At 45.3% G+C, this 23950-nt stretch overlaps 1 protein-coding gene across 1 annotated transcript in view; it reads left to right on the forward strand.

Moving 5' to 3' along the window:
* The first annotated feature begins 127 nt into the window (after positions 1 to 127).
* JMJD1C (jumonji domain containing 1C) overlaps positions 128 to 23950 on the forward strand; it is a 161633-nt gene continuing 137810 nt past the window's right edge. The window contains exon 1 of the mRNA XM_068689121.1: positions 128 to 533. Within this exon, the coding sequence (XP_068545222.1) occupies positions 387 to 533 (147 nt within the window). The 5' untranslated portion in view covers positions 128 to 386. The remainder of the gene's footprint in view (positions 534 to 23950) is intronic.

A 23950-nucleotide genomic window follows, 5' to 3' on the forward strand; every position in this document is an offset into this window, starting at 1 on the left:
CCCCCGCCCCGCGCTGCCTGGCGGAGGGAGACGGCGCGTGGTGCCGGTCGCCATGGCAGTGGGCTGCGGGGGCGGAGTGGTCGGGGCCGCAGCGCGGCGCTGAGGGCGGGCGGCGAGGGGAGGCGGAGGAGGAGGAGGCGGAGGAGGGAGCGCGCCCCCGGCCCCGGCCCCGGCCCCGCGGCTGTTTGTGGCAGGCGGCCGGCGGCGGAGCGGCCCCGCGGCGCCGGCCCGGCCGAGGGGCGCGGACCCGAGCCCGCGGCTGAGGCGAACGAGCCCCGCTCCGCTCCGCTCCGCGCCTGCCCCCGCCATGGGCGGCCCGTAGGGGAGCGGGCTCGGCGCGGCGCGGCGGCTGGTGCGGTGCCTGCGCGGCGGCGGCGGCGGCGGCCATGGCGGTGGAGACGCGGCCGGAGCTGGTGGGGAAGCGGTTCCTCTGCCTCGGCGGCGGCGGCGAGGAGCCGGCGGAGAGCGGGCGCTGGCGGGCAGGGGTCATCCGCGCCGTGTCGCAGCGGGACTCGCGCAGCGCCGAGCTGGCGGTAAGCGGCCGGGCCTGCGGCAGGAGGGGACGGCTCGGGACGGGCCGGGGCGGCGCGGGGACACGCCCGGGGACGCGGGGCCTGGGGGCCGGCGGGTGGAGCCGGACGGGGCCCGCTCCCGGGGCGGCGGGGCCGGCGGAGAGCGCGGCTCCAAATGGCACGGCCGGGGAGGCTCGGCTCGGCTCGGCTCGGCTCGGCAGTGCTGCCCTGCGGAGCCCCGCGGCTGCAGGGGGCAGTGCCGCGGTGCCCTGCTCGGGGCTTAGCCCTGCCTGGCGCACGGGGTCTGCAGGATGCCCAGGAATCCCCGCATTCCTCCGCCCCGGGCTCCAAGCTTTGTGTTAGAGCGCATGTGACACTTGAAATGCCTCTGCTGTTTTTTTATTTATTATTTTATTTTTACTATATGGTGCTGTTGTTTTTTCCTCTATCCTAGCCGTAACGCAGGCAGCGTGAAATGCCGTGTGTTTTCGCCCCTCGGCTCTCCGTGAGAATAGTCTAGAATACATTATTTTTAGAGCCCGCTTTGGGTGTTATTCTTGCAGGAGAGTATTCCCTACGAGCTTCACGCAGTTATGGAAACACTGAGTAACGTTTGGGGAGATGTGTACTAACATTTACAAGTCAGACCCGTAATTTGTAAACTCCACGAGCAGAGCTGCCATAAAGAGAGAAAGGGCGCTCAAGCCAGGCGCCCAGGGCTTGGCTCCTTTATGTTAATCAGGCAACTTATGCTGCCTGCTGTAAACATGCCCTTGTCTTCCTAACTTTGGTATCCAAGGGTTTTTTTTCCTCAAATTCCCATTCCTTACAACCCCTGGTCGCTGAAGGAAGAGCTGTCACGCTGTGACGGGCTCCGGGGCAGGATGACTCAGGTGTGCCCACGCGTGTGGCAGAGTGCCCTGGGGACAGACCCCAGCTACCTGTGAGCATGGAGCCTGGGTGCAGTGCAGCACTGGTGTGGCCGGGTTCCTTGCCGTGCTATGCGGCGGGGGCTTGCTGGCCACTTGGGGTGCCGGAAGCCTGCAAGGGTTTTGGAGATGCTGCCTGGGTCTAATGAGTCCCAGGCAGTCCTGAGCTGCTGCAGGATCGCTGCTCCCACTGAGAGCAGTGTTTGGTTTTGCTCTCAGCTGTTCTCTGTCCCCAAGGCGCAAACAGGCATAAATCACAAAGGGAGAAGCGATAAGGTTTCTGTGAACAACAGGTAGCTTCTGGTGGTTAGGCTGTCCTGCAGTAGTGCTTACTGTGAACCTCTCATGAGTTGGATACTTGCTGGTAGCCATACCCACTTCCCCTGCCCGCAGTGAAGAACAGTGGTGTTTTTCTGTCAGGCCCAGTTCCACGCGTACCACCAGAGCCTGGTAGCGCCGCTCCTAGCCTTCGTGGCTTTCCTTTCAGGTGGTCGTCCCTAGGAATAGCTCCAGACCCTTCTGTTACTCATCACTGGGCTGAAATCGTAATTCTCCTTGACAGTTCCATTGCTGCCCGCAGGGCGCAGCATAAAGATGTTGGAACTGTTTTTTTTTATATCAATTTTGCATATTCCTGGTCCGTCTGAGCTGGGTGGCCTTTGCAAAAGTACAGACAATGCCCTCCTCTGCAGGAAGGGAGGAGGAGGAGAGTATCAGTGGGCATTTTCAAGATAGCTGCAAAGCAACTAGAGCTGAATTACCTTTTTTATTCCTGGCTTCACAAGGAAGCATCATGTACACCATCTCGGTGTCTTTTCATTCTTAATAAGTGTGAACCCCTCTGTTGGTTTCAACCAATTAAAGAGCATGGAGTGGTCTGATAAAAAGATTACCTTCACCCCAGCCTGTGAAAGCTGACATCTGAGAAGCGAGTGCCCTTTTCCACCAGAAAAAAAAAAAAAAACAGGGAAGGAGGTCACAACATTGCATGCGCTGCTCCTGGAAGCGAAGGTGGTTTCCAGCTGGCCGGCCAGCATGCGCACAACTTCAAACCGCTCCGGCATATGCTGCCCTGTGCTTCGCGCTGTGCCCAGGTAGGTGGGCCATGGGGGACGGAGCTGCTGCTAGGTGGAGGTGGGCCGAAGGGCACAAGAAAGAGCTGAGTTAACAAAGCCGTGAGGGTAAGCGTGAGTACTTGGAAAGGAATTTATGGGCAAACGGAGAGTTTGTTCAAGTGGAGGATTTAGGAACGCGTTGGAAAACATGGAGGCAACTGACGTAATTAATGTGAAGTGGCCACTGGGCTTTGTAGGAGCAAACCCATCAGAAACCAAGCTTTGTTAGGTGGGCTGTAAACAGAACAACCCCTTACATCACGAGCTGCACCCCTGAGTGCTGGGCTGTCCCTTCGGCTGGTGAGCAGGCAAATGGAGACTCCAGTTATGGTACTTAGTTTCATGGTTGTAGTTTTATGAATAAATTCCTGAATGTTTTCCTAGTTGAAATTGCTGTCCTGGTAGTAAAATGAAGGAGAATTGTCCATTACTCAGTATCTTCTTCTGACGAGGCATCTCCAACTCCCTGAAAGTATGCTAAATAACTGCTTCCTTATGCTGTTTGTGATTGCAGCATAGTTGGTACGTACTCTTTAGTATTAAAAAAAAAAAGGGGGGGGGGAGGAGGGGGGAAGAAAATACCAAAGCATCTCTTCTCTCGTTATTTTCTTGAAATTTGCATTTATCACTTTTCCTATTGAGGTATCACTTGTGGGGAATACAGTGAGAACCAGTAGCGCTGGTTGGGAGTACTGTTGGTCTTTGGAAGATGACTGCTCTTGTTCTTGAATGCTTAGACCCTTTGTGCCAGGGTCTGGGACCCATGCCTCTTCGTTAGTCATTCTGTAGTGTTTACAGATGTTTAAAAACACCTGCTGTACATGTGCAATGGATGCAAGTTAATCCAGGAGTTTTCTTGATAATTTTCATGGTCTGAATCACAACTTGATCCTGATCAAGTTGTAGACCCCCTGATCTTTCATTCCTGGACATTCCTGTTGCATGGAGAGCATTTATTAAAACTAAAGAGAGGTGGTGGTGGTGGTGGGGGAAGTCTCATATTTATGTGTACCTATCTATCTGTATTCCACTATTATTATTGAGAAAATTCATATCTACTTTGCTGTTTTTAAGTAGCAGTGGGTGTTATTAGATGTAGCTGGGAACTCTTTATTTCTCCTTACTGCTAACTGCCTGGAAAAGTCTGTACACGGCTATGATGGCAGTGATCAATCTGCGCAAATAAAGAAATAGCCAGGAGGAAAGAGGTGGAGTTGATGCCATTTGATCTCCCTGCTCTTTGCTATCCTGTAAGAATGGCTTTCTGGGGCACAGGTTGCAAAATGCCTATTTAATCACTACTGCTGGGGTTTGACATGGCCATGGCACATATGCTTTCCTATGTTGTGCTTAAAATGTGTTTATATATATATTTTTAAATTTAATTAAGTTTAATTGTTGTGCTTACTGGAACTAGTTCAGAGTTTAAGTTTTCAAGGTTTGCAGTTGTATATGGAATCTAGTCATATATCCATCTCTATGGCTTCTCTGTATGAGAGAATGGGAATAGGTTTTCAAACACAGCGTGTAACCCTTAACAAGAAATAGATATGTTGTTGTGATTTGTAATTGCCTTTGCTTCTATTAATGGGGGAGTTTTGCTGCCATGACATCTACACAGTGGAAGATAAAAGAAAGAATTAAATACTTTGGGAGTCTTGTGATAGGCTGAGGTAACATTTAGCGATGCATTGTGGCAAGAAGTCATCACCCCCATTGTGTTAGACATCTTGTACGTACGTCCTTCATAAAGCCCTAATATTTAGGGCTTGAAGCCATTGCTTCACTTTTATTTACATTAAAACTGATAAGCTACAGTGGGGGAAAATACATTAACCATTTGGGTAAGCCATGTTTTCTTGGTATCTAGAAACAAGGAATCGTTAAAAATCCAGTTGCCTACTAAAGCCATTGGAAGGGAATAGTGGTGGGCCGTGCAACTGGCTTGCCCTCACATCATCACGACACAAGCTCACAACCCATAATGGAAACTTATCAGTACTGAATTAAAGTAAGTTATTTTTGAGAAGTATTCTATATGCTGAGAGTCTCTCATGAAAAGATGAAGTTAAATTTGTTTTCCCTGTGCATGGAGATGTTCTTCTCCATTTTTTTTTTTTTTTACGGCCTGGAATTCAATCTGAAACTTTATGACAAAGCCATGCTGCATTCATAGGCACAGATTTGCACTTGTGTGTTACATTTTCTGCTATTTTTAGTGTGGTGTTTGTATGTTCTCCTGTTATCCTTTCACTAAGCTAGTATTTAGAGTGAAACAGTATATTTTTTTAATGCATTTAAGTTATTCTGTTTAAAATTGAACATTTTCTTCATTTCTTATTTTAGTATTACATGCTTAGCAGCTTTTACTTGTTAACCTTGTAATAATCTGAAGGATGCAGAAAAATCTTCAATAAAACTATTGTATAAAGTAAAATAAGCAATGTGCTTTCAAGTAGTTGTGTATAGCTTGTTGGTGGTTAGTGGAATTTAAAAACATGACATAGTTCTGTACTAGCATCTGGGTTAAAGATGAAGAGCACATTGTGGGTGAGAAGCCTGTCACGTTATTTATTCCAGCTCTGGGAGATGATGTTAAAAACCTGCCACGGTTCATCACATAGCTGCCACCTCTGCATCCAGACCGGGGATATTGTTGCAGGATGCATTTTGTGTGAGTTCTGAATTCGGTTTGAAATGAGTGGGAGAAAAAGCAATGTGGATTTAGACGACTACCAGTTGTTTCTACTGTTCTGAATCAGTGCTGAAGCCAAGCAGAGTCTTGTAAGTTACGGTGCATATCAGCTGGGCAATCTCTTCTTGGCTCAGCAGTAAAGAAAACTTCCTTTTTCCTTTCTGTTTCTAATGAGATTGAGTTTGTCATCCTGTGTCTGTGAATGTCACCTCATCTGTCTTCCAGAGTTAGTCCAGTTGGTGTTCAGTTTCCTCGTAATTTCACACAAAGATCAAACGTGGGAGTTACCGACTGCAAGGATTCAGAGCTTTGTGCCCTGCTTCTCTTCCTCTTTGCTTTTGTGCTAATTGAAGTTTGAGCCTGTAGATCAACAAATAAATAAGCTGATGGATTTTGAGGAAGGTTTTTGTAAATATGAAGATTGCAAACAGAATTTAGGTGTCCCAGTCTAGGGGGCAGGTTAATTAATCAGCTTGATTATTAATTTGCTACATAATTTCCAAGTAATCAGTAGATCAGCAGAGAGTGAGATATGGAAAGGGGAAGGTTTGATCCTCTACTTAAATCTTTCAGAAGACGTTCATAAAGGTTTATTGGGTAGTTGTCCATCTAGAAAGCATTCACTCTTGCTGTGGATGTGCCATGCGTACAGATAATTTGTTATTCCATATTCACGATCCATCATTTTTTCTCATTCCAGCAGTTCATGTGAAGCTTTGGAGGTGTCTTGACAAGGCTGGTGCACAGTCATGTTAGGCCTCTCAGAGATGATCAGCCACTTCATAAAAAGCCGTTCATTCTGGGCAGATGCCGAGATCTCAAAACCTGCTTGAGAACATCAGAGCTTTTATGGCAATGAAAGTAATGGGAGGGGAAAGTGGTGCTTCTGAAACGTGTCCAGAAATAAGCTCAGCTCTTTCTTCTTTACTCTTGGCGAGCTGCAGAGATGTTTACTTACCCAGTGGTCTTGAAGCTCTTCTGGGATCAGGCTTGACCTTCCTTCTCAGTAGGACTGAAGAAGCTGCTTCTGCTTTCTCTGGAGGGAAGTGAGTGGTGATCATCTTCAGAAATTGACCTGCAGCTGGCAACAAGGTGGCTGTCGCAGAGTGGCGTAGTGCTGTAACGTGACTTCCTTGCTGGGCTTCATGCTCTGGATGCTGGCGTTCAGTGCTGCTGCAGGAATGGTTTCCGTCCCAGCTTTTTGAGGCTCTGCATGGGTGTGCGTAGTCCTTCTAGAGATACTTTCATTCGTGGCTAAAGTAATGCCGTGTTCCTTCATCGTGTTGACCTACTCAGAAGTTGCTGCCATTAGTTGACGTGTGTCGTTCGCATATACCATTAACTCTCACTTCATAAGATACAATGAGAGTGGAGGAACCAGAAGAATCTCAGAGATTTTGCTGTGTTTTGTTTTCGAGACTTTTTTTTTTGAACGTTTTCATTGATGGAGGTTTTCCTTTTTTAACTTTTGCTATTTAAGCAGCTGTTACTGCTTGTCAGAATTGAGTGGAATGGAGGAATTTAACCTAGTGGTTAGGGAGTTGCCTCTGTGCAGAGAGAAAGTGGTTTTGTGCTAATTCACAGGCTCCGTAAGGAGCTTCGTGGGCACAGCAGATGTAGGGTAAACATTAAGGCCTCTAGCTTGGCTCTCCCATGGCAACCTTTTTAGAAGTTTTGGAGACTGTGGTTCCACAGACATTTCTCTTGGTGGCACTGCTGGCTTAATTTTTTAACCCTGAACAGTTTCCTTTCAGCTCACCATCTGGCCCTCCAAGCTGTGGTACCGAGGCTGGGGAGGTGGTGTGGGATCAGCCGGCGGCAAGTGGCTGAGGGCAGGAGCAGCTTGAGCTGGTGCCATTTCCTGGAGAAAAGGCTCTGGACCTGTGGCCTAACGAAGGGGTTGAAAGCTGGCTTAGATACCTCTGAGAGTTGTGGTTGCTGGAGCCAGTCCTTGTGTCCCAACCTGCTCAGCTGTCATGCAGGGAGTTGGTACTGCAGATGAACTGGTATTTGTTCGCTCAGGAAGAATAAATTATTCTTTCACTCGATTAAGGAAATGTATCTCCAAACAACGTGTAACGTGATCGTTCCGTGTCTGTTGCTGCTATACTTGCTTGCGAAGGCAAGTTTTGGAAAAACAGATGTGAAGTCAAACCCTTTGAGGGAAACTTAAGCATCTCTACGTTAAAATGCACATGCCTCTGATGCCTCAGTGGAGTGCTGCATGCAATATTTGTACATGAATGTGATGTTTGCACGTTCCCATCAGTGCTGTGACCACCCCAGACGTTGCAGTGCCTGCAGTTCGCAGCGCTACTTGCAGCAGCGCCTAGGTGTGATGGGTGCTGCTGACCTACGGTGAGGTTGGCTCACCAGGTTTTACTTCCTTGTGAAGGGCACAGGGCTCTTCAGTAAATCATCACCTAAAATCTGGCGTGTGGTTGCTCTGTGAAAGACAGACCACATGCTGGTGGCCCAAGCCACATCTTCGTAGTCCCATGTGGCTGGTGAGGAAAGAACAGAAAGCTGGATTTTGGAGGAACGCTGGCAAAGGGGGCTCATTTTGAAACAGTCCTCCAGCATGTTTCCTTGCTTCTTCCTCTTCTTGGCTTCCCTTCCTTCCTGAAACGCAGCATGTAAACTTACCACTTTTCAAAATAAACAGAAAGCCCCCAAACTGTTAGCAACCAGACAAATTTATTGGCACAATCATAGGAAATGGATGATTTAAATGAGTTGCTATTGATAATCTTGTGAACGGGAGTTCCTTTGTCTGGAGTTTGCTGGTAATTTGTAGCTTTTCTTGTCTCATATTTCTTTGTGAAGCAGAACGAGATGACTACAGTTCTGCAGCCCTGGTCACCCCTGGCAGCTTGATCATTGTAGGCAGATAGGTGGGCACACAAGCGAAGGTGTGGGGAGAGCAGTTTCTGGGCGAAGAGCTCTGACTTCTGGGCTGTAGACCCATGGTGATGTGCAAAGAAGCAGAAGCTGGCAGTGGTCTGTGTACTAGTATTTCCATCAAAAGTACAGAAGCTGATGTAAGGGGAGACAATATGCACCACGTAGCAGGGCTGTATGAACTGGCAGGGTGACACTGATCACACCTCTAAAGCTCTGGCACATAGCTGTATGTCCTCAGCGCTTTTGTTCTGCTGATTTACAGCTTGGGGCCTTCATCCAGCAGAGCTCGCTGAGCTTTATAGCCCTTGCTGGATTTTTCCTAAATGAATTTGTAGGAATCCTTTTTGAATCTGGGTGACTTGATCAATGTCCTGCGGCAAAAACGGGTCCGGCTGTAGCTGTGCTCTGCGTGCGGGATCGCTTGCAGCTCTATCAGACGCGATCTGGTTCCTGTGTCGGGAGGTGCACGTGAGCAGTCATCCCTCGTTTGCCATCTGCATGCCACCGATGAGTTCATTAGTTGTGCTGTGCTTTTCTCTGCCCCTCTCGGCACATGTAAACAGGGAGCTTTCCTTTGCTATTGCTTACCCGAGAGACTTGGAGATGGCCATTACGGTACCGAATTGCCTGTGGTGGGCTCATTTGTACTTCTGTGTGCCAGGTGTTGGTCAAACCTCGACGGTGGTCTGTTTAATAACTGCTAAGCAGTTTGTAAAGCTTAAAAAAAAAGGGGGGGGGGGAAAGGATAATGAAATGCTTCTGGCTTGCTAACTATTAATCTGGGTGGTCTGTCCTAAATATACCTGATCCTTCTGTATACTGTCATATTTTAACATTTGTATATAGGTCAGGATGTGACATGTGAGTATTTTTAGACAATGTCAGGGCTATTTCTTAATTTGATAGGTAACTTCTCTGTGTAATGGGGTACTTAACTTCTGCATGAGCTTTTTAAAAAGATAATCGATTTTGGCTCATTGCAAGAAGCTTCAATATCTTTGTATAAATAGAAAATGGTTCAAGTACTTTGCTGCTTTGTACTGTATTTTTCCTTTAGAAAATTTTTGCCTATATTAATCTGTTCCTTTTGTTGCCTGTAGATTTTTACAAAATTTCAACTTAGTGACAGTCAGGCCCCAAACTCGATAAAATATAACATGGAAAATCTGGCTCCACGTTGAATTATTCATTGAGTAACTTACTTTCTAATTCCATCAGATGGCTTCTTTTTAAACTGAATGTAGTACTTTCATCAAACACGGTAAAGATTTTTGTGTTTTAACGTGGAAAGACTTGGCTTTCAGTTGGCAGTTGGAAAAACTGCTTACTGATGCTTCTTAATTTCTGTGAGCTCTTTAATAATGTCTTGTCCGGGTTAAGTGAGGGGTGTGTGTGTGTGTACCTTTTGCCTTGTATTTTTCCATTGTCAAATGCTTTTGGCATTGGATTTTCTGTTATCTATGTTGTGTTTTTTTAAATGTTTTACCCTTCAGATGCATTTGAGTGTGGCTCGCATTTGGATAACATGACAGTGTCGATCACAGCTCACCAACTGGTTCCCAATGTGGTATACAGAATATAAGTTAAGCCTGAAGTTTGCCCATATGTTACTTTTCTGATGAAATACTGAGCGATTAAAAGCCAAGTAACAGCAGTTTGTATGGGAACACGACGGAGCTCTGCAGTCAGTGCCTTTCGTTTGAATGTCATCAGTATCTCCAGAGAGCCCTTAGGTTTGTTGGCTGAGGGAAAAGGACGGCGTCTCGTGGCTGTTTCCTGAGGTGTGTTTTGTGTTATGGCAGCCTACCGATTTCCAGGCACCTTGAACTCACGAGTTCAGGAGCGTTCACGGATGCATGTGTAAAAGTTCAGTACTTCAGTGGAAATAAGCAGTTGGTCCTCCTTCTGTGTTTTTCCTTCCCTTACAGAAGAGAAGTCCGCTTTTGGCCTGGAGCCTACTCCTGAAGAAGCGTGCCTTCAGCTGAGCAGAGGGCAATGTAAGGGGACGCAGCGTGGCCCTTAAGGGTTTGAAGACAGAGTTGGCCAGCATTTGGAGGGAGAGAGCGTGGGGAAAAAACATCGTGCATTTTTTTTTGCATTTGCTTTTTTTTTTTTTTTCTTTTTCTGAAAGCCTTTTGGTCAGTTCTTGAGCTGTCTTTGATCAGCGCTTCTTAGAGAAAGACTGGCCAAGCGCATACAGCAACTGGTGCTTAGGGGTTGTTTGTGTACGTGCTCACCAGAGGAAGGAAGAAGAAAGGATCATGGTAGTTCAGATGTAGAAATCCATACGTAGTTTGATGTATATTGACAAAAGGAAGGCTCCTCCTTTGACCTGTAGTCTGCACAAGAGCCAGCATCTCGCCCTGTGAGGCTTATGGCTTTCTAAGCAATGGATCTGTTTTCTAGCACAAGGAAACACTGAGAAATTTGCGAAGAAAAGTCTTAATTGTGAAGTTCAATACCTGCTTTCGGTCTTACTCAAAGGTAATGGCTCCTTAAAAACTCTGAAAAACCAAGTCTCAGAAAGCATTGATTATTTCAAGTCAGGAATCGATTACTAAGAGCCAGAGCAGCAACAAAGCCGGTATTTGCTGTTTCATTAATCATAGCGAGGGCCATGTGCACTCCTTGGTGCTAAGGCTGTTGTGTTGGCATTTCTCAAGGCAGTTGTACAACTGAGCTATTTCTGCAGCTCTTCTTAATTGCTGTGTTTCATTTTTCTTCCCAGGACTTGCTAGTATCTGCTTGCTGCTTGGCAGGTTTTCCCTGAGAGGGGGATTCACTGGCAGTACGGCAGGCGTGCCCTTCTCTTCCTCGGGCTGTGTCTGCAGGGCAGAGCCCGCAGCTCCCTTCACAGCAGCGTAGCTGGGATGGTTGACTGCTGACTGGCAATCAAGTGCTGCGGAGGATAGCACAGCAGCTTCAATCTGGGACTTGTGAAGTAAGGTCTCATAAATTGGATGGTGCTTCTCAAATAAATGCTGTTGGGGGGCAGGTGGGGCTGCCGCTGGGGTATGTCTGCACTGCCCACAGGACACGGAGAGGTGGTTCAGAGCATGCCCATGCTACGCAGTCAGGCTGTCTCTGAGTCTGTGCTTCTTGCTGGGTCTCCCTTTTAGCTGATTTTTAACTAGGGCTGCAATTGAGTTGTGTTGGTTACAAGAGCTCAAACAGGCAGGTAGCCTTGATGAGGATTAGTTTATCAGATGGCTGGTAAAGTGCAAACTGGCTTCAGCTTTATCTGCCCTCGGGCTATTCAGAATCTCTCTGGAGTGTGAGCTTAGTGTCTGAACTGATGGACCAGCAGAATTAACCTTTTCCTTAGTGTGGAGGTTTGTTTTTTTTCTTCTCAGAGCTCAGAAGACAATAGTGTCTAACTTAAACATGCAACTGTGCTACTGAAAGCCACTTTTAATGAACACCAAGAGCTTCTTTCTCTGCATTGCTGTTAGCATCGCCCACATCCCACACTGTTCTTTGCTTGGCCTCAGTTGGGCCCCGGGCAGCACGAGGTAGGACCTGCAGGGGCTACCTGGGGGCAGCAGCCAGTTTGCCCTCAGCTGAGCCGACCGAGTTGCAAGTCGGGTGTTTTGCACACCTCTCATAAGAAGTGCAGCTGTGGACAGAAACTTCCAGATTGTAGGAATCTTGAAGGCATTTGGTTCAATAGCTTGCATTTTTTAGGGAAGTCTTGAGTGGAAGATGTGCTTGAAAAAAGTCTACATCTAGCAACTGTAGTAAAAGGTAGTAAAAAAAAAAAAAAAAAAAGTCTGGGAATAGGGTATTGTCTCTTGGAATTGGCACTTACAGCATTAAAAATTGGAGGCATTTCAAACAAAAATGGATGTATCCACCGTGCTAGGGAACTTGAAAAATGCTGCTGCTGTACTGCTGATGCTATAGAGCATGCAGGACTTCGCCGCCGCTGTGTTTTGTTGGTGTTGGTGGTTGGGAGAAGAGAATAGGGCTGTGGCTTCTGTGGTGGATAGCATTTGTGGTGGTAAAGGCTGAGGCTCTCACGGTGAGCAGTAATGATGGACTAAGGGCAGTATTTGCTGTGAAGTCATGCTTGAAAATATTTTTCTGTTTCTCCACTGGCTGTTTCCGTATAAACCTTTCAAGTTTGTTCTAACACTTTATTAACGTTATTTAGCATGGAAAATACTCGGTTAAGTACTCTGATGAGCAATTTTTCTAACAATCTGAAAGGAAATGAAGTCCTGCTTTTGCAGAGTCATGCCAAGTGGCTGAACAGTTTGGAGGGTAGCTATCCTGTGTGTCTGGGTTAAACCTGCAGTGGTTTCTAACTTAAATTATGTGTGCATTATGGGAAATGCATACCTGGGGAAAAAAGATAGAGCAAAAATTGTTCTGCAGGTTATCTGTAAAAATAAATTACAAAGAAATGTTTAAACTTTTTCATAGAGCAGTTAATATAATTGCGCTTGCAGCTAGAAAGCATCATGAAGATGCTTTGAAACGCGTGCTGTGAAATGTCATTCCCGCACACCTTGCTGTGTTTTTACTTCCCTTCTAAATAGCAAACCACCAAGGTAGGTAGCATAAAACTGTTGGCAATGACAAGTGTTGTGTGGGGAAAAAGATGTGTCATGTAAGCGTAAATGGGAGAAGCTTAGGCTGCATTCCTTCTGCGTGCATGAGTCAAAATTATTGACCCTGCTTTGGATCTTTTGTCATCCTGTGCAAAACACTCCGTCTGATGTCGTCCTAGGCCTGTCCAGCATTTTCTTAGTATCTCCCTGCCCCCCTGATGAACAACATCTTAATTTCTCTATAGATCTGGTGTGTCTATTGCATCTTTCTATGGTCACGGCATTTCAGGTTTCTCACAAACATCTGATCCTGTCCTTACAGTTGGAAGGCTTCCAGTGTACCTCCCTTCTCTCAGGCAATGTTATTTGCAACTAGGTACTCCATTTTTAATATGAAGCTTAAAATTGCAGCAACTGGTGGCCATTCATCTTAGAAAAGACACCAAGGCTGCTTGTGTTGGCAGCAGGGTGTTGCACAGGTCTGTCGGTTGTTTGGTCCTGCAGGCAATAAATAGAGCAAGGATTTAGTGGAGTGGTGTGATTTCAGTTCTGGAAGATTGGGGGTGGTTAACTTCAAAACCAGATCTGTGTATTTGTGATTTTGTTTGTCTGAAGGTAAGGCTGAGATGTTCCAGGGTAAACAACCTGCGAATCCCATGATAAGCCTCTGCCAAGCCTCGGTGCTGGAACTGCTGAGATGACCATTTCTGTGTGTTTCTGTGTCCATGCAGCTCTGTTTGCTTTGTAGGACTCTCTTTGACCAAGACCTCCCTATGGTAGGTGCTGTGCAAACACAGGACTAAAATCATCTGTGCCTCAGAGTTTACAAAATCCACAAGGAGAGGGAGCTGAAACGAGAATATAATGATGTGTTGTTTGTGTACAGGAGCCTAACCTTGGGAAATCTTGTGACAGAGGAGAGGGAGAAGAGATTTCTGAAGGAGAACAAAGTAGCCCTACTGCTATTTCGTAGTTATCTGTCAAACCTGAAGGATAGCCAGGGATAAAACTCCAAGGTGGCACATGGAAAATTTTTTTTGAAGCTGATGATGATTAAGGGTGAATCAGAAGCATGCGTTGGCATTTTGTAGCTGCGTCTTGAAGGCCTTAACCCAACCCTGGTAGGTTATGTTGATGGAGAAAGGAGTCAGAATGAGGTAGAAGGGACTGATGCTGTCACTGCGGCAGAATACAAGGATTACTTGTGTAGCAGCCTCGTGAAAGGATGTGTGTTGAGCAGAAAGGTCCACGGGGAAAAAAACAAAGATGTAATAAGTGAGGTAAGAACCTAGGTAAGCCTTAAATATAGGTCTGTGTGTAAGGACCTTGGAGAAGTTGATAGAAACAGTGCTGGGATGAACACTGAAAGCTCTGTCTTAGCCACGCTGTGCTTGAGGGTGCCAACTATGCAAGTTGGTGTCAGCGAGTGAGTTTAAGTGCTGCCTGTGACCCTAACCATAGGGTTCTGCTAAGTAGTCTGATTTAGCTCCTATTTTAAGGACAGTCTGGTTATTTTTTTTTCCCTCCCAGCACAGAGAATGTGTTTTTCATCACCACCACACATCTGATGTTTCTGTGGTATGAACCCGGGAAGCCATTTCTGAAATGGATTCCCCTGGTGCTTTTCTCCACTGTCTGCAGCCCATTTGTGGGCTAGGAAGCTGAGTGGTAAGTGGATCCATGGTGCCTTCACAGCGTTTGTAGCCAGAGCTGGAGTGAATGCTAATCTCAGAAAGTTTGAATGCTAACGAGGCTCCGTAGCGCCAAAGGCTTTGGAATTGCTTCATTTGAATGTTTTTCTGATGATTTAGCAGGCCAACAGTCACTGGCATTTTGATGACAAGGGTTGGTGGCAACTTGGGTTGCCAGTAAGCTTTTTTGTATGCCAGTGGTGATATGCCTTGTGTTCTGTTGTAGATGTGGCTGTGACCTTTTGGTTTTCCCCTTGTTGTAGAGATTTGAATAATTGGGAGTGGCAGAAGAGTTGAGTAATAGTCAAATTAACCTGGATTGCCTAAGCATGTAATAGTTGAGATCCTTTTGCTGTGAGGAGCTGACTAATTTGTCAAGATGTCAAATTGGTCACAAGCCAAGCTAATCACTTCTGTGGGTTGCATCAAGAAAGACAGAAGAAATGCTCCATATGTTCTGATTTGTATTCATTCAGTTTTGCCTAACAAAATTTTAGGTGTTAAGTAGGGTTTGTGACACCTTCTTGTTTTAACATCTCCAACCTGTGAAAGCGATAAAACATGGTGAAATCTGGACCGTGCTATCATTAAATACCCTCAGGATTCAGTTCTTATTTGTTCCACCGGAGGACAACCTTGCAGAGCTGCCAGGGGAGGCAGAAACATCAGTGTGCTTGCAATACTCAGAGGCTTTCTGCCTCTTGAATGGAGAGGGAGGAATTATCCTCATCTGATTGATTTGGAACTACTGTGAATATTTTATATTGACCAAGTTATTGGAACGCTTAACTGTGTGAACATATTGGTTTAGTTTAACGGGGAAGAGGAGGTGGAGGTGTCTGGGGAAAATAGGCAGGAACAGAAAGAATTTCATGTCTTGGCAGGGAATTAGAGTGCTGCTAAGCCAGTGACTCTGTCATCCCTTTTTTTTTTTTTTTTATTCCCCTTTGCTTTTTTTTTGTTGTTGTTGTTTTGTTTTTAATTAAGCCTGCAGGACTGGTGTTTTTCAGAAGAACCAAAGCTGGGTATGTAAAAAGAGTTTTTTTTTTTTTTTCCATTTTCAACTCCCACTCACAAGAGTGGGCTGTAACAATTCAAGCATCCAGACTGAGATGTAGGAGTCCTGAAAATGGGTGTGCCTGAAAAATGAAGATAGCCTTAGGTATCATCGTGAGATGGTAAAACGTTCTCTAGACTTGTTTCTCAGTCTTCTCTGTGCTTAAGGAGAAATAGCGATTCAGTTTGTTCACAGGTTCCTTAAAAGCTTATCTGAAGCATCAAACTGGGTAAACAAGCTGAACCCTTAGATGAAGGATACAAATGCAGGGTATCAGAGCGTTTTGTTAAAGGGCAGGATTGGGGGAATTGCATGGTTGTGTAGGTTTGTTGCAGTGTCTATGTCTTTAGAGGCAGGTGTGCTCTCCCGTGATTGGGAGAGAAAGCTAATTCGGTAACTAAACCCAAATTCTATTTTTTTTCAGTTCACTGCTGAGAGAGTCCATAAAGTTTTTCTACCTTGCCCTGCTGTGATGGGAGGCAATGCGCCTGTTAAGGAAACGCCTTTATGAACTGAATTGATCCCAGGTTTTGTATCCTCTGTTTATGGTGCAGGCTGTCAGTTAAAAGGGCAAATGAGAAGTGAGATCATGGAGATTTGGCAGAAGTGTGAGGAGAAAACCCAGGACTCCGTGAAAGACAGACATTATTTCCTAACTTTATTAGAGTGCAGGCAAACCAAGTTTCAAAGGTAGAGAAGCTATTAATAGACAATTTGATGTAGCAGGGCGAAAAAGCTGGACAAGCTTTTCAGCATTCAAGTCCTTCTTTGTATTTGAAAAGGAAGTAATAGAGCTGAGGGAGTGGGAAGAGAGAGTGAAAAAAGTGCTAAAGTAAGTTTATCTTCCAGGGAAAGAAAAATAATGTACTTTGACATTTGGAACATGAAGAGGTGAATGGAGGGGAGTAAAATAACTGGCTTAATGGCACTTCATATCTACAGAGTTCAAGGTTTCTGGTATTCAATGCAGTTAGTCCCTAGGCTCATTTTTGGAATGCATTTTTTAGGTTTCCCCTGTGGATAAAGGCAGAGAGAGCAGAGATGATTATTTTCTGAGCGATGTCCTGCTCAGGCAGCTGGGTATTTCTGTCCTTTAGAAAGTCACTTTAATGAGCTCCACTGTCACAGTGGCTGCCTAGCTTCTGCGTGGCATGCCGTGTGCTGGACGAGGGACGTTACCTTGTGGATGTTGCAGGTACAAGATCCCCGGCTTTTGGTGTCTGTGCTGCAGCACGTGTTTGCTGTGGTGGCATTAGATGTGTTGGCAGGTCATTGTCTGCTGCTAATGGAGCTGCTAAGCGCTGGGACAGGAGCCAGCTTGGTATTTTGTGCAAAAGAGAGCCTTCTAAAACAAAACCAAAAAGGTAAATTGATTTATGGTTTCTTGTGGTTAAGTAGTGATCAGTTTACTCGCCATCAGTCCTGCACGCAACTTAACCAGTTGTGAGGCATCAACTGAGAATTTTGATGAACTAAGTCATGGTAACTTGGAGGTTTGAATGCTCAGCTGCTGCTTTTTTTTTTTTTTTGGCATTATTTTTAGGTGTTTGCAGATCAGTGGCTCCAACTTCATTCAAACATTTCCTTAGCTGCTTGTTTTGCTAATGTGGCACTCTAGACTAATAAATTAATTGCCAGGTAAGATCCCAAAGTCTTGGTTAGGTAAATGAAGCGCTGTGCTGCAGATGCTGCGGATCCAATGTAACTGGTACTTGCTGGTATATTCTGTTCTGGTACATCAATAAAACTAATTGTAAACAGGAAAATCAGCATTTCTTACGTTAAAAGTATCTTTTCACTTGTCAATGCAGCATATAGCAAAGTGAAGTCCTGAATCGTAATTAATGTTCAGCACTGTTGGCAATAAAAGTAATCCATTTAGATGATCTAGTAATAAAGACCTCTTGAATAATTGAGCTATGAAGTTTTATTCTCGCTTGTCTTGCTGGGTTTTCTGAGTATGTTTAACGCAAGCATATTTTCCACATAAGGCATTCAGGCTTGGTTTGAAGGTTCTGAGCAGTGAATCCATCTTCCTTTGTTAGGAATTGATCATTGTACTTAAAATAGCATTGTATTTCCTATTGAGAGGCACAACAGGGTGAATTTCAGGTCCTGTGATTCCTCTCTGCTCTCCTTTATGCTACGAAGGCTCTGCCTAACCTTATTGTGAGTCTGGGTTTTTAGTACGTGAGCTAAAACTTGGTGACTTACAGATGGAAAAATCCATGAGATCTTGGAAACCTCCACTGCTGTCCAGAGGTAGGCTTTCAATGCAAAGAAAATGTAGCTGAGCTTTAAAATGAATAATCTTTTGTTCGAGTTTTTCAAAGAAACAAAGCATCAGTGGTCAACACTAGTTCTTGGCTTGATTTTCAGAGTGAGAACTGCTGGCACGGATTGGCAGCCTGTCAGAAACTCAGTTCCCCACTGCATCTGGTGCCATCTTCCCCAAACTGGAGCTCACACTCTAAACATCTTTATGAACATCAGATGTACGTGTTTGCCGTGAGACTTCCTGTTGCCTGGAGTCTTTGTAATTAATTACTTGAGGATATTAATTTATTAGCTTCCTGCTAATGAAAAGCTGTCTAATGTAGCATTAACTTTTTGTCATATGAAGATGCTTTTTTGAATAAGTCTCTGATCCTGGCAGCTCAGACAGCATTATCACTTTTATTCTCCTCGGATGATTTGTTTGGATCGTGTAAATATACCTTGCCTTCACAAACAGCAGAAGAGATGAATCATACATCAGTTCTCTATGAAACTTGCTTAAATAGGTATGTGTAACTTGGGGACTACTGACTAGGCAGACATTTTCCTGGTAATAAGAAATAAAGCCTGCTCCTGGTTTTGTGCTGAGGATATGGATTGCGTTTAAATATAAAAAAAAATCGAAAAGGACAAGGGTCATGACTGTACAGCTTCATGGTCAGAGGAGCCTATTACTGCCTGGTGTTTTCCCGTGAGGTATTTCCTGCTAATATTTGCAAGTTTCAGTCCAGTTTCTTTCTTGGTTAGTGATCTGGACATATGGACTAAATGGCTTTTCCAGTTTATATTCAGTAACTTTTTCTTATTTTTCTGAATCCATCTCCGCTTCTAGCAAGTTGGTTTTTTTTTTTAATGTGGACGGCATCAGAGATGGCTGCAGTCCTTTAGCTTCAGTCAACAAACATATGTTGGATAAGAAAAAAAAATCTGATGCTGCTTTTCTCCAAAATTTCATCCATTTGGCATTGTGCAGCCCAGGAGAACAGTGCCCTATATAAATAGCTCATGAGCAGTGTTGTTGGTGAGCATAAGCTGTTCGTTGACTTTCAACATGAAGTTCTTCTGTTTTGTCTTTTTTCCATACAAATAATCTCACATTCTAAATAAAGCATTTCTGGTATTCGGCTGTGTGACTGTGCTCCACCGGGTATGTTGGAATTGGGAACATCCCTGACCACGGAGGCCAAACCCTCTAATTTGATCCTACCAGAGGGAATTTGCAGGCTCTGACATGGCAAATCCAGCGTTCCAGCAGATGCTGGCTTGCATGCAGCAGGTCATATCTTTTACTGGAAGCAGCTCACCGGTCCTGATTTGTGCTGAGCTCTCTCAAGATGTCAGTCACCCGCTGTTGGCCAGGCACGACTGCAACACGCTGCCTCCTGGCTTCTGCCCAACGCCAGACCTGCAGGGCTCAGGGGACGATAGGTGCGCACCGTTCCTTGCCAAGGCAAGGCACTATAAATGTTGGGTGGCTTCTGCTGTCTCCTGTCTGTGAAGGGAGGCTCCTGGCTCCTGCCGAGTTCCAAACGCGGTGGGAATCGGGAAGGCGGAAGGAAAAATGTTACCAGCATGCTTAACTTCAAGTGTAAGGGAAAAAATAATACCGTCCCAAACGCTTTGAGAGGTTGCCAGCTTCTGTTCTAGAAAAAGAAATGGAACAGTGAGCTGTGCTGGTTTCTGATGCCTGAGAAGCGTTTTGTTTTTTTAATTTTCCCCCAGTTTATTAACATTTAATATTTTTCCAGGGTTTTTACTTTTACTCCCAGAGGTAGTGAATTGCTACATTCAAATCCCAAAATAAAATAAAACACCAGAAAAAGGCAAGTTAACACTTAAAGCACATGCAGCATTTTTTCTGATGTGGTTATGACTCCAGATTTATCATGGTTCTTGTTTCACTTCTCTTTTAGTACGTGGACCACCCTCCTGCCAGCTGCAGTTGCAGCAATGCCCTGATGGCTTTCTACCCTGACTGTTCTTGATGCACCTCTTGCTGCTTTTATAGTTTTCTGAATGTGTTTTTTTTTAATGTATCTCCAACATAGTTGTTGGATGGATTACTTTGAGACCATGTTAATTTTTTAAAAGTTGCTAACTCTAACTTGTCACTAAAGATCGTTTAATGGCTCTTTATTTTGTATCCCTATACGAAACCCATTTGTGTGGACCGCCTTCTCCACTCTATGAGATACTGACAGGCTAGGCTCAGCTGTGCTGAAATTCGCCATTCTTACAAAATATATTGCAGGCTGCAGGACAGTCACCTCGCTTGAGAAAGGAGAGCAGAGGAGCGGTGACGCGCAGCGCTGGGGCAGGACTCGTGAGCTCCTTTCTGCTCTTTGGGGCCTGGGAGTGTGGTGGCAGCAGGGCAACAGGACTGCACAACCCCAGCTCTGCGAACACCGCTGCAGCAAGGACGTGGTGAGCAAAGCGGGGTTAACCTCGGCACTCCAACAGCTGTAGCTCTCCTTCCTGTAGATGGCACCCCCACTTTGGTTTGGCACTGGCATTGTTGTCCTGATTTGCTCTTATGTGATTTACTCAGAGCTCTGAAGGCCTGCTGCTGCCCGAATTACGTTCTGATGGTAGTGCCAGTGTGATCTGGCCCTTCTCTCCAGTCTGTCTCCCCTGTTTTCCCTTACCCCTTTGTCCTTCTGTCATTCTGGAAAACTTGGTAGGTATTCTGTGTCTCACCAAGGAAGAGCGCACCTGAAAGGCAGATCAATACGCCTTGAAGTGTCTGTCCAGGGAATGGGAAGAAAGTGGGGATCAGCTAAATTGATTCCCTTAGGTGGGAACAGAGGGCTCCGTCTAGACAAGTGTGCTGGGCATTATTTAAAATAAAATAAAATAAAAAAAAAGTAACCATTTGGCAGTAAGCAAAATGCTCTGCCATGCCTTGCTTATTAATGCAGTATTTACTTACTGATTGCCAGTTGTCTAAAGTGAGGTGGGAAGAAATTGGAACTGTGGCTTTGAGAGACAAGCTGGCTTTTAAAAGGGCTCTTTTCAGAAGAAAGCCACTCATCATTTCTTCCTAGTGAAGGAATTGTGTTAGGTAAGCATGGCTATCATTTTTTTTCCCCAAATGTTATTGCAGCCTGAGATCTGCACTTGTGCTTTATTGAATATCGTCTGTAAATTGTTTGGCATAAAACATTCTGTTTCACAAAGACCTGCTTTTAAAATGAATTTTTAACCAGAAGATTTTATTATTATTATTTTTCAAATGTCTTTCTTACAAGTAAGTGCTGTGTGGTCTCCATATAAATGTATGAATTTCTCATTTACAATGAGATTTCAAGGTAAGGGCTGCGATCTGTGGAGCTCTATCAGTATCCTGTAGTACAACGCTCCCATACGCAGTTGTGATTTAGTAAGCTGTACCAGATTTCAAGCTGTCTGCATTGCAGCCTTTTTGTTATTAATAGTTAATGATGCTCTGCTCTGGCTGTAAGCAGATCCTCGCTTTCAGCCCCCCGCTGCCCCTCACCCTCCCAGTCCTTAGGACCTTGCGTTGCAGCCTCCTGCCTCGGAGGGGGAAGAGATGCGAGATGTGATGGCTCAGCTGGGAAAGCTGCTCAGCACGAGTGGGAACAGATCTTGCTGGAGAACAATGCTCGCTGCTGGCTCTCAGGTCTGTTAGTGCTGCCTTGGCTGCACAGCCGGCCTGTAGGCATGCTCAGCATCCCCGTGCTGATCCGCTCGCATGGCAGTGCAGCGCGCTGCCCTTAGCCTGCTGCTGACCCTGGATTATGTTCTTGCTCATGACATGTCTGCAGCGAGTGCAAGGTTCCAATTATATTTGCCTTCAGGCGGTTCTCAAGAGGCGGCGGGGGGAGGAGAAGGAAGGGAAGAAGAGAAATCGTTTGTGTAACTTAGAGAAGTCTATGGAAAGGCTGTAGCAGGGCGGAAATCTAAATTTCTAATGTGGGGTAGCTCAAACCTCTAAACCACAAATACGATTAATACAAAATGTAAAACTGTTAATTGATTTTTTTTTTCCCTTTGCAAAAGGAACACTGCTGTCTTGATTTGCTTTTGTTTTAAAGATAGTTTAAGGAGCGAGGGCATTCCTGAAAAAGACAGCTGTGCTCCCTCGTCCTTCAGGAACAAACCAGACAATAGAACCCCGGACGGGGACAGTGAAAAACATTTCATATTGCCACGGCTTTTTCTTCTTTGCTGGTTGGATAATGCCACCAAAACTGCTTGTCCTATACATTCTTTTTTCTTTACCTCTGTGCTCGCCTCTTATCTCTTCAGTTTCGATTCACTTCAGCTTTGCTACTGCTTTTTACGAGTAAGCAATCTCTTTCAAGGCCTGAGGGCAGAGAAGGCGTGAACTCTTCACAGAGCAGAGAATGGGTGATATTGTCATGCCAAGTGCATGACAACGTAAACTATAATTGAGCCATCAATAAAACTGTGGAAGCGACTATTTGTAGCTTGTCCTGCAAATAGAAATTAAAGAAAAACGGCATTATGTTCTCAGTCACAGTAGCAGTCCTACAAGTTTATTTTGTACTGCCAGATGGAAGATTTTCCTACTAAGAACTGTAAAATGAACATGTGAAGAGAAGGACTTTCAAAACAGCCTTTGGAACCAGTTGGTCATCAGTGTTTTTCTCTAGTTCTCTGACTTCACATTCACACTGGCGTTCAGACTTCGGGTGTAGTTCCTTATTGGCATTTTGAAAATTAATTCAAGCAGAAAGATTTTTGATGCTTTGAACACTTTTTCAAAATACTTTAATTCCCATATGTAGAAGCAATGAAAAAATCATTTTTTTTCACATGTTCGACTACTGTCTTTGCTGTTACTAAAGGAATCGTGCAGTTAGTCTGGAAGTCAAGAGTCACAGGTGGCAGAGACACCCTTCGCATAGGAGGCTTGGATGGGTTCACCGACAGTTCTCCATGAAGGATTGTTCGTGGGCTCTCCCTCCATGTCGGAGTGCTGCTCACAAGGACATGAGGGGCATGGAAAGCTGCCAGGGAGATTTACCTGCTTGGGCAGCGTGGTGGAGTGAGCTTATGTCTCTTGTACCAGAGGGCTTTGGTCCTGTAAGCTGTGTGGCTACTGCGACTGCTGCTGCTTCATGTAGTTTTGTGTAAATAACTAGCAAGAGAGAGCACACTCTACAGTCTGAAAGGTTGTTTTAGGACAGATCTGCATGTCACTGGGGGGCCCCAAAAAAGCAGCAAGGTGCCTGTGGAACTTCATTGCCCCTGTATTTGGATAACAATGTGAATTTGATTAAGGTGCTCTGTGGAAGAAATACTGAATGCTGTCAGTGGTCCAGGATGTTTGGGAGCCACCTAAAACAGGTAATAATAAGGCGTAGCTGGTTCCCTCAGTGAGATTTTGTACACTGTTCCTCTTCCAGGGCAGGAGTCTGTTCCAGGACATGCAGAGTTCAGAGGTGGACTTCTCGTTTCTGAGAACAGGTGCAGAAGGCCAAGAAGTCTTAGGTAGTAAGGTATTTTGGGGGGAGGAAGGGGTAAAAATGGAAGAAATGGGATTCAGAGAGTCAGAAAACCTGTTGAACCCAAGCAAAACCTGTTGAACCAAGTGTTCTCTACCAAGGCTGTTCCAGCTGGGCGGATCAGGGAGGCATTGAGAAGCTTTGGGAGGGTGTGTGCAAAGGGTTCTGTGCCTGCTGGCTTGATGGCTTCAACGGTTCCCATTCACAATTACATTTTTTTGTAATCAGTGATTGTTTGTTTTGAGGAGACAAATTATCTTCTACATCTTGAATTTTGTCCCGAGGACAAAGGAAGAGAAGACCTACGAATTGCAAGCTGTGTCTTGCATTGACAAAGATGATGGAAACCTGATCCTCCCCTGAGCGTTGGCATGTGCTTTGATGTTGCAGACACCAGTGTTACAGTCCCATATATTTGGAATTGCCAGCGAGAGAGCGTTCGCTACCTACTTGTATTGCAATAATTTGTGACATGCCTTAATCTAAAACAACTTTGTTCAGCAGCAAGACGTGCAGCTGCTTTTTTACTTGGAGCAGCTTTAATCAGCACCACAGCTCTGAGTATTTAGAGGTGTGGCAAAAAGTCTTGTCTGATACTGGTTTTCTGGCTTTCACTCTACCTAGAGCAGCGCTTTTGTTAGCTTTTGGGCACAGAGTGTGAGTGAGGCTGGTGGTATTTGCTCACTGAGGGTTTGTGACTTGGGGGAACACGTGGCAGTGGAAAG

Source organism: Anas acuta, chromosome 7 (genome assembly GCF_963932015.1).
Source record: "Anas acuta chromosome 7, bAnaAcu1.1, whole genome shotgun sequence".
Taxonomy (NCBI): Eukaryota; Metazoa; Chordata; class Aves; order Anseriformes; family Anatidae; genus Anas; species Anas acuta.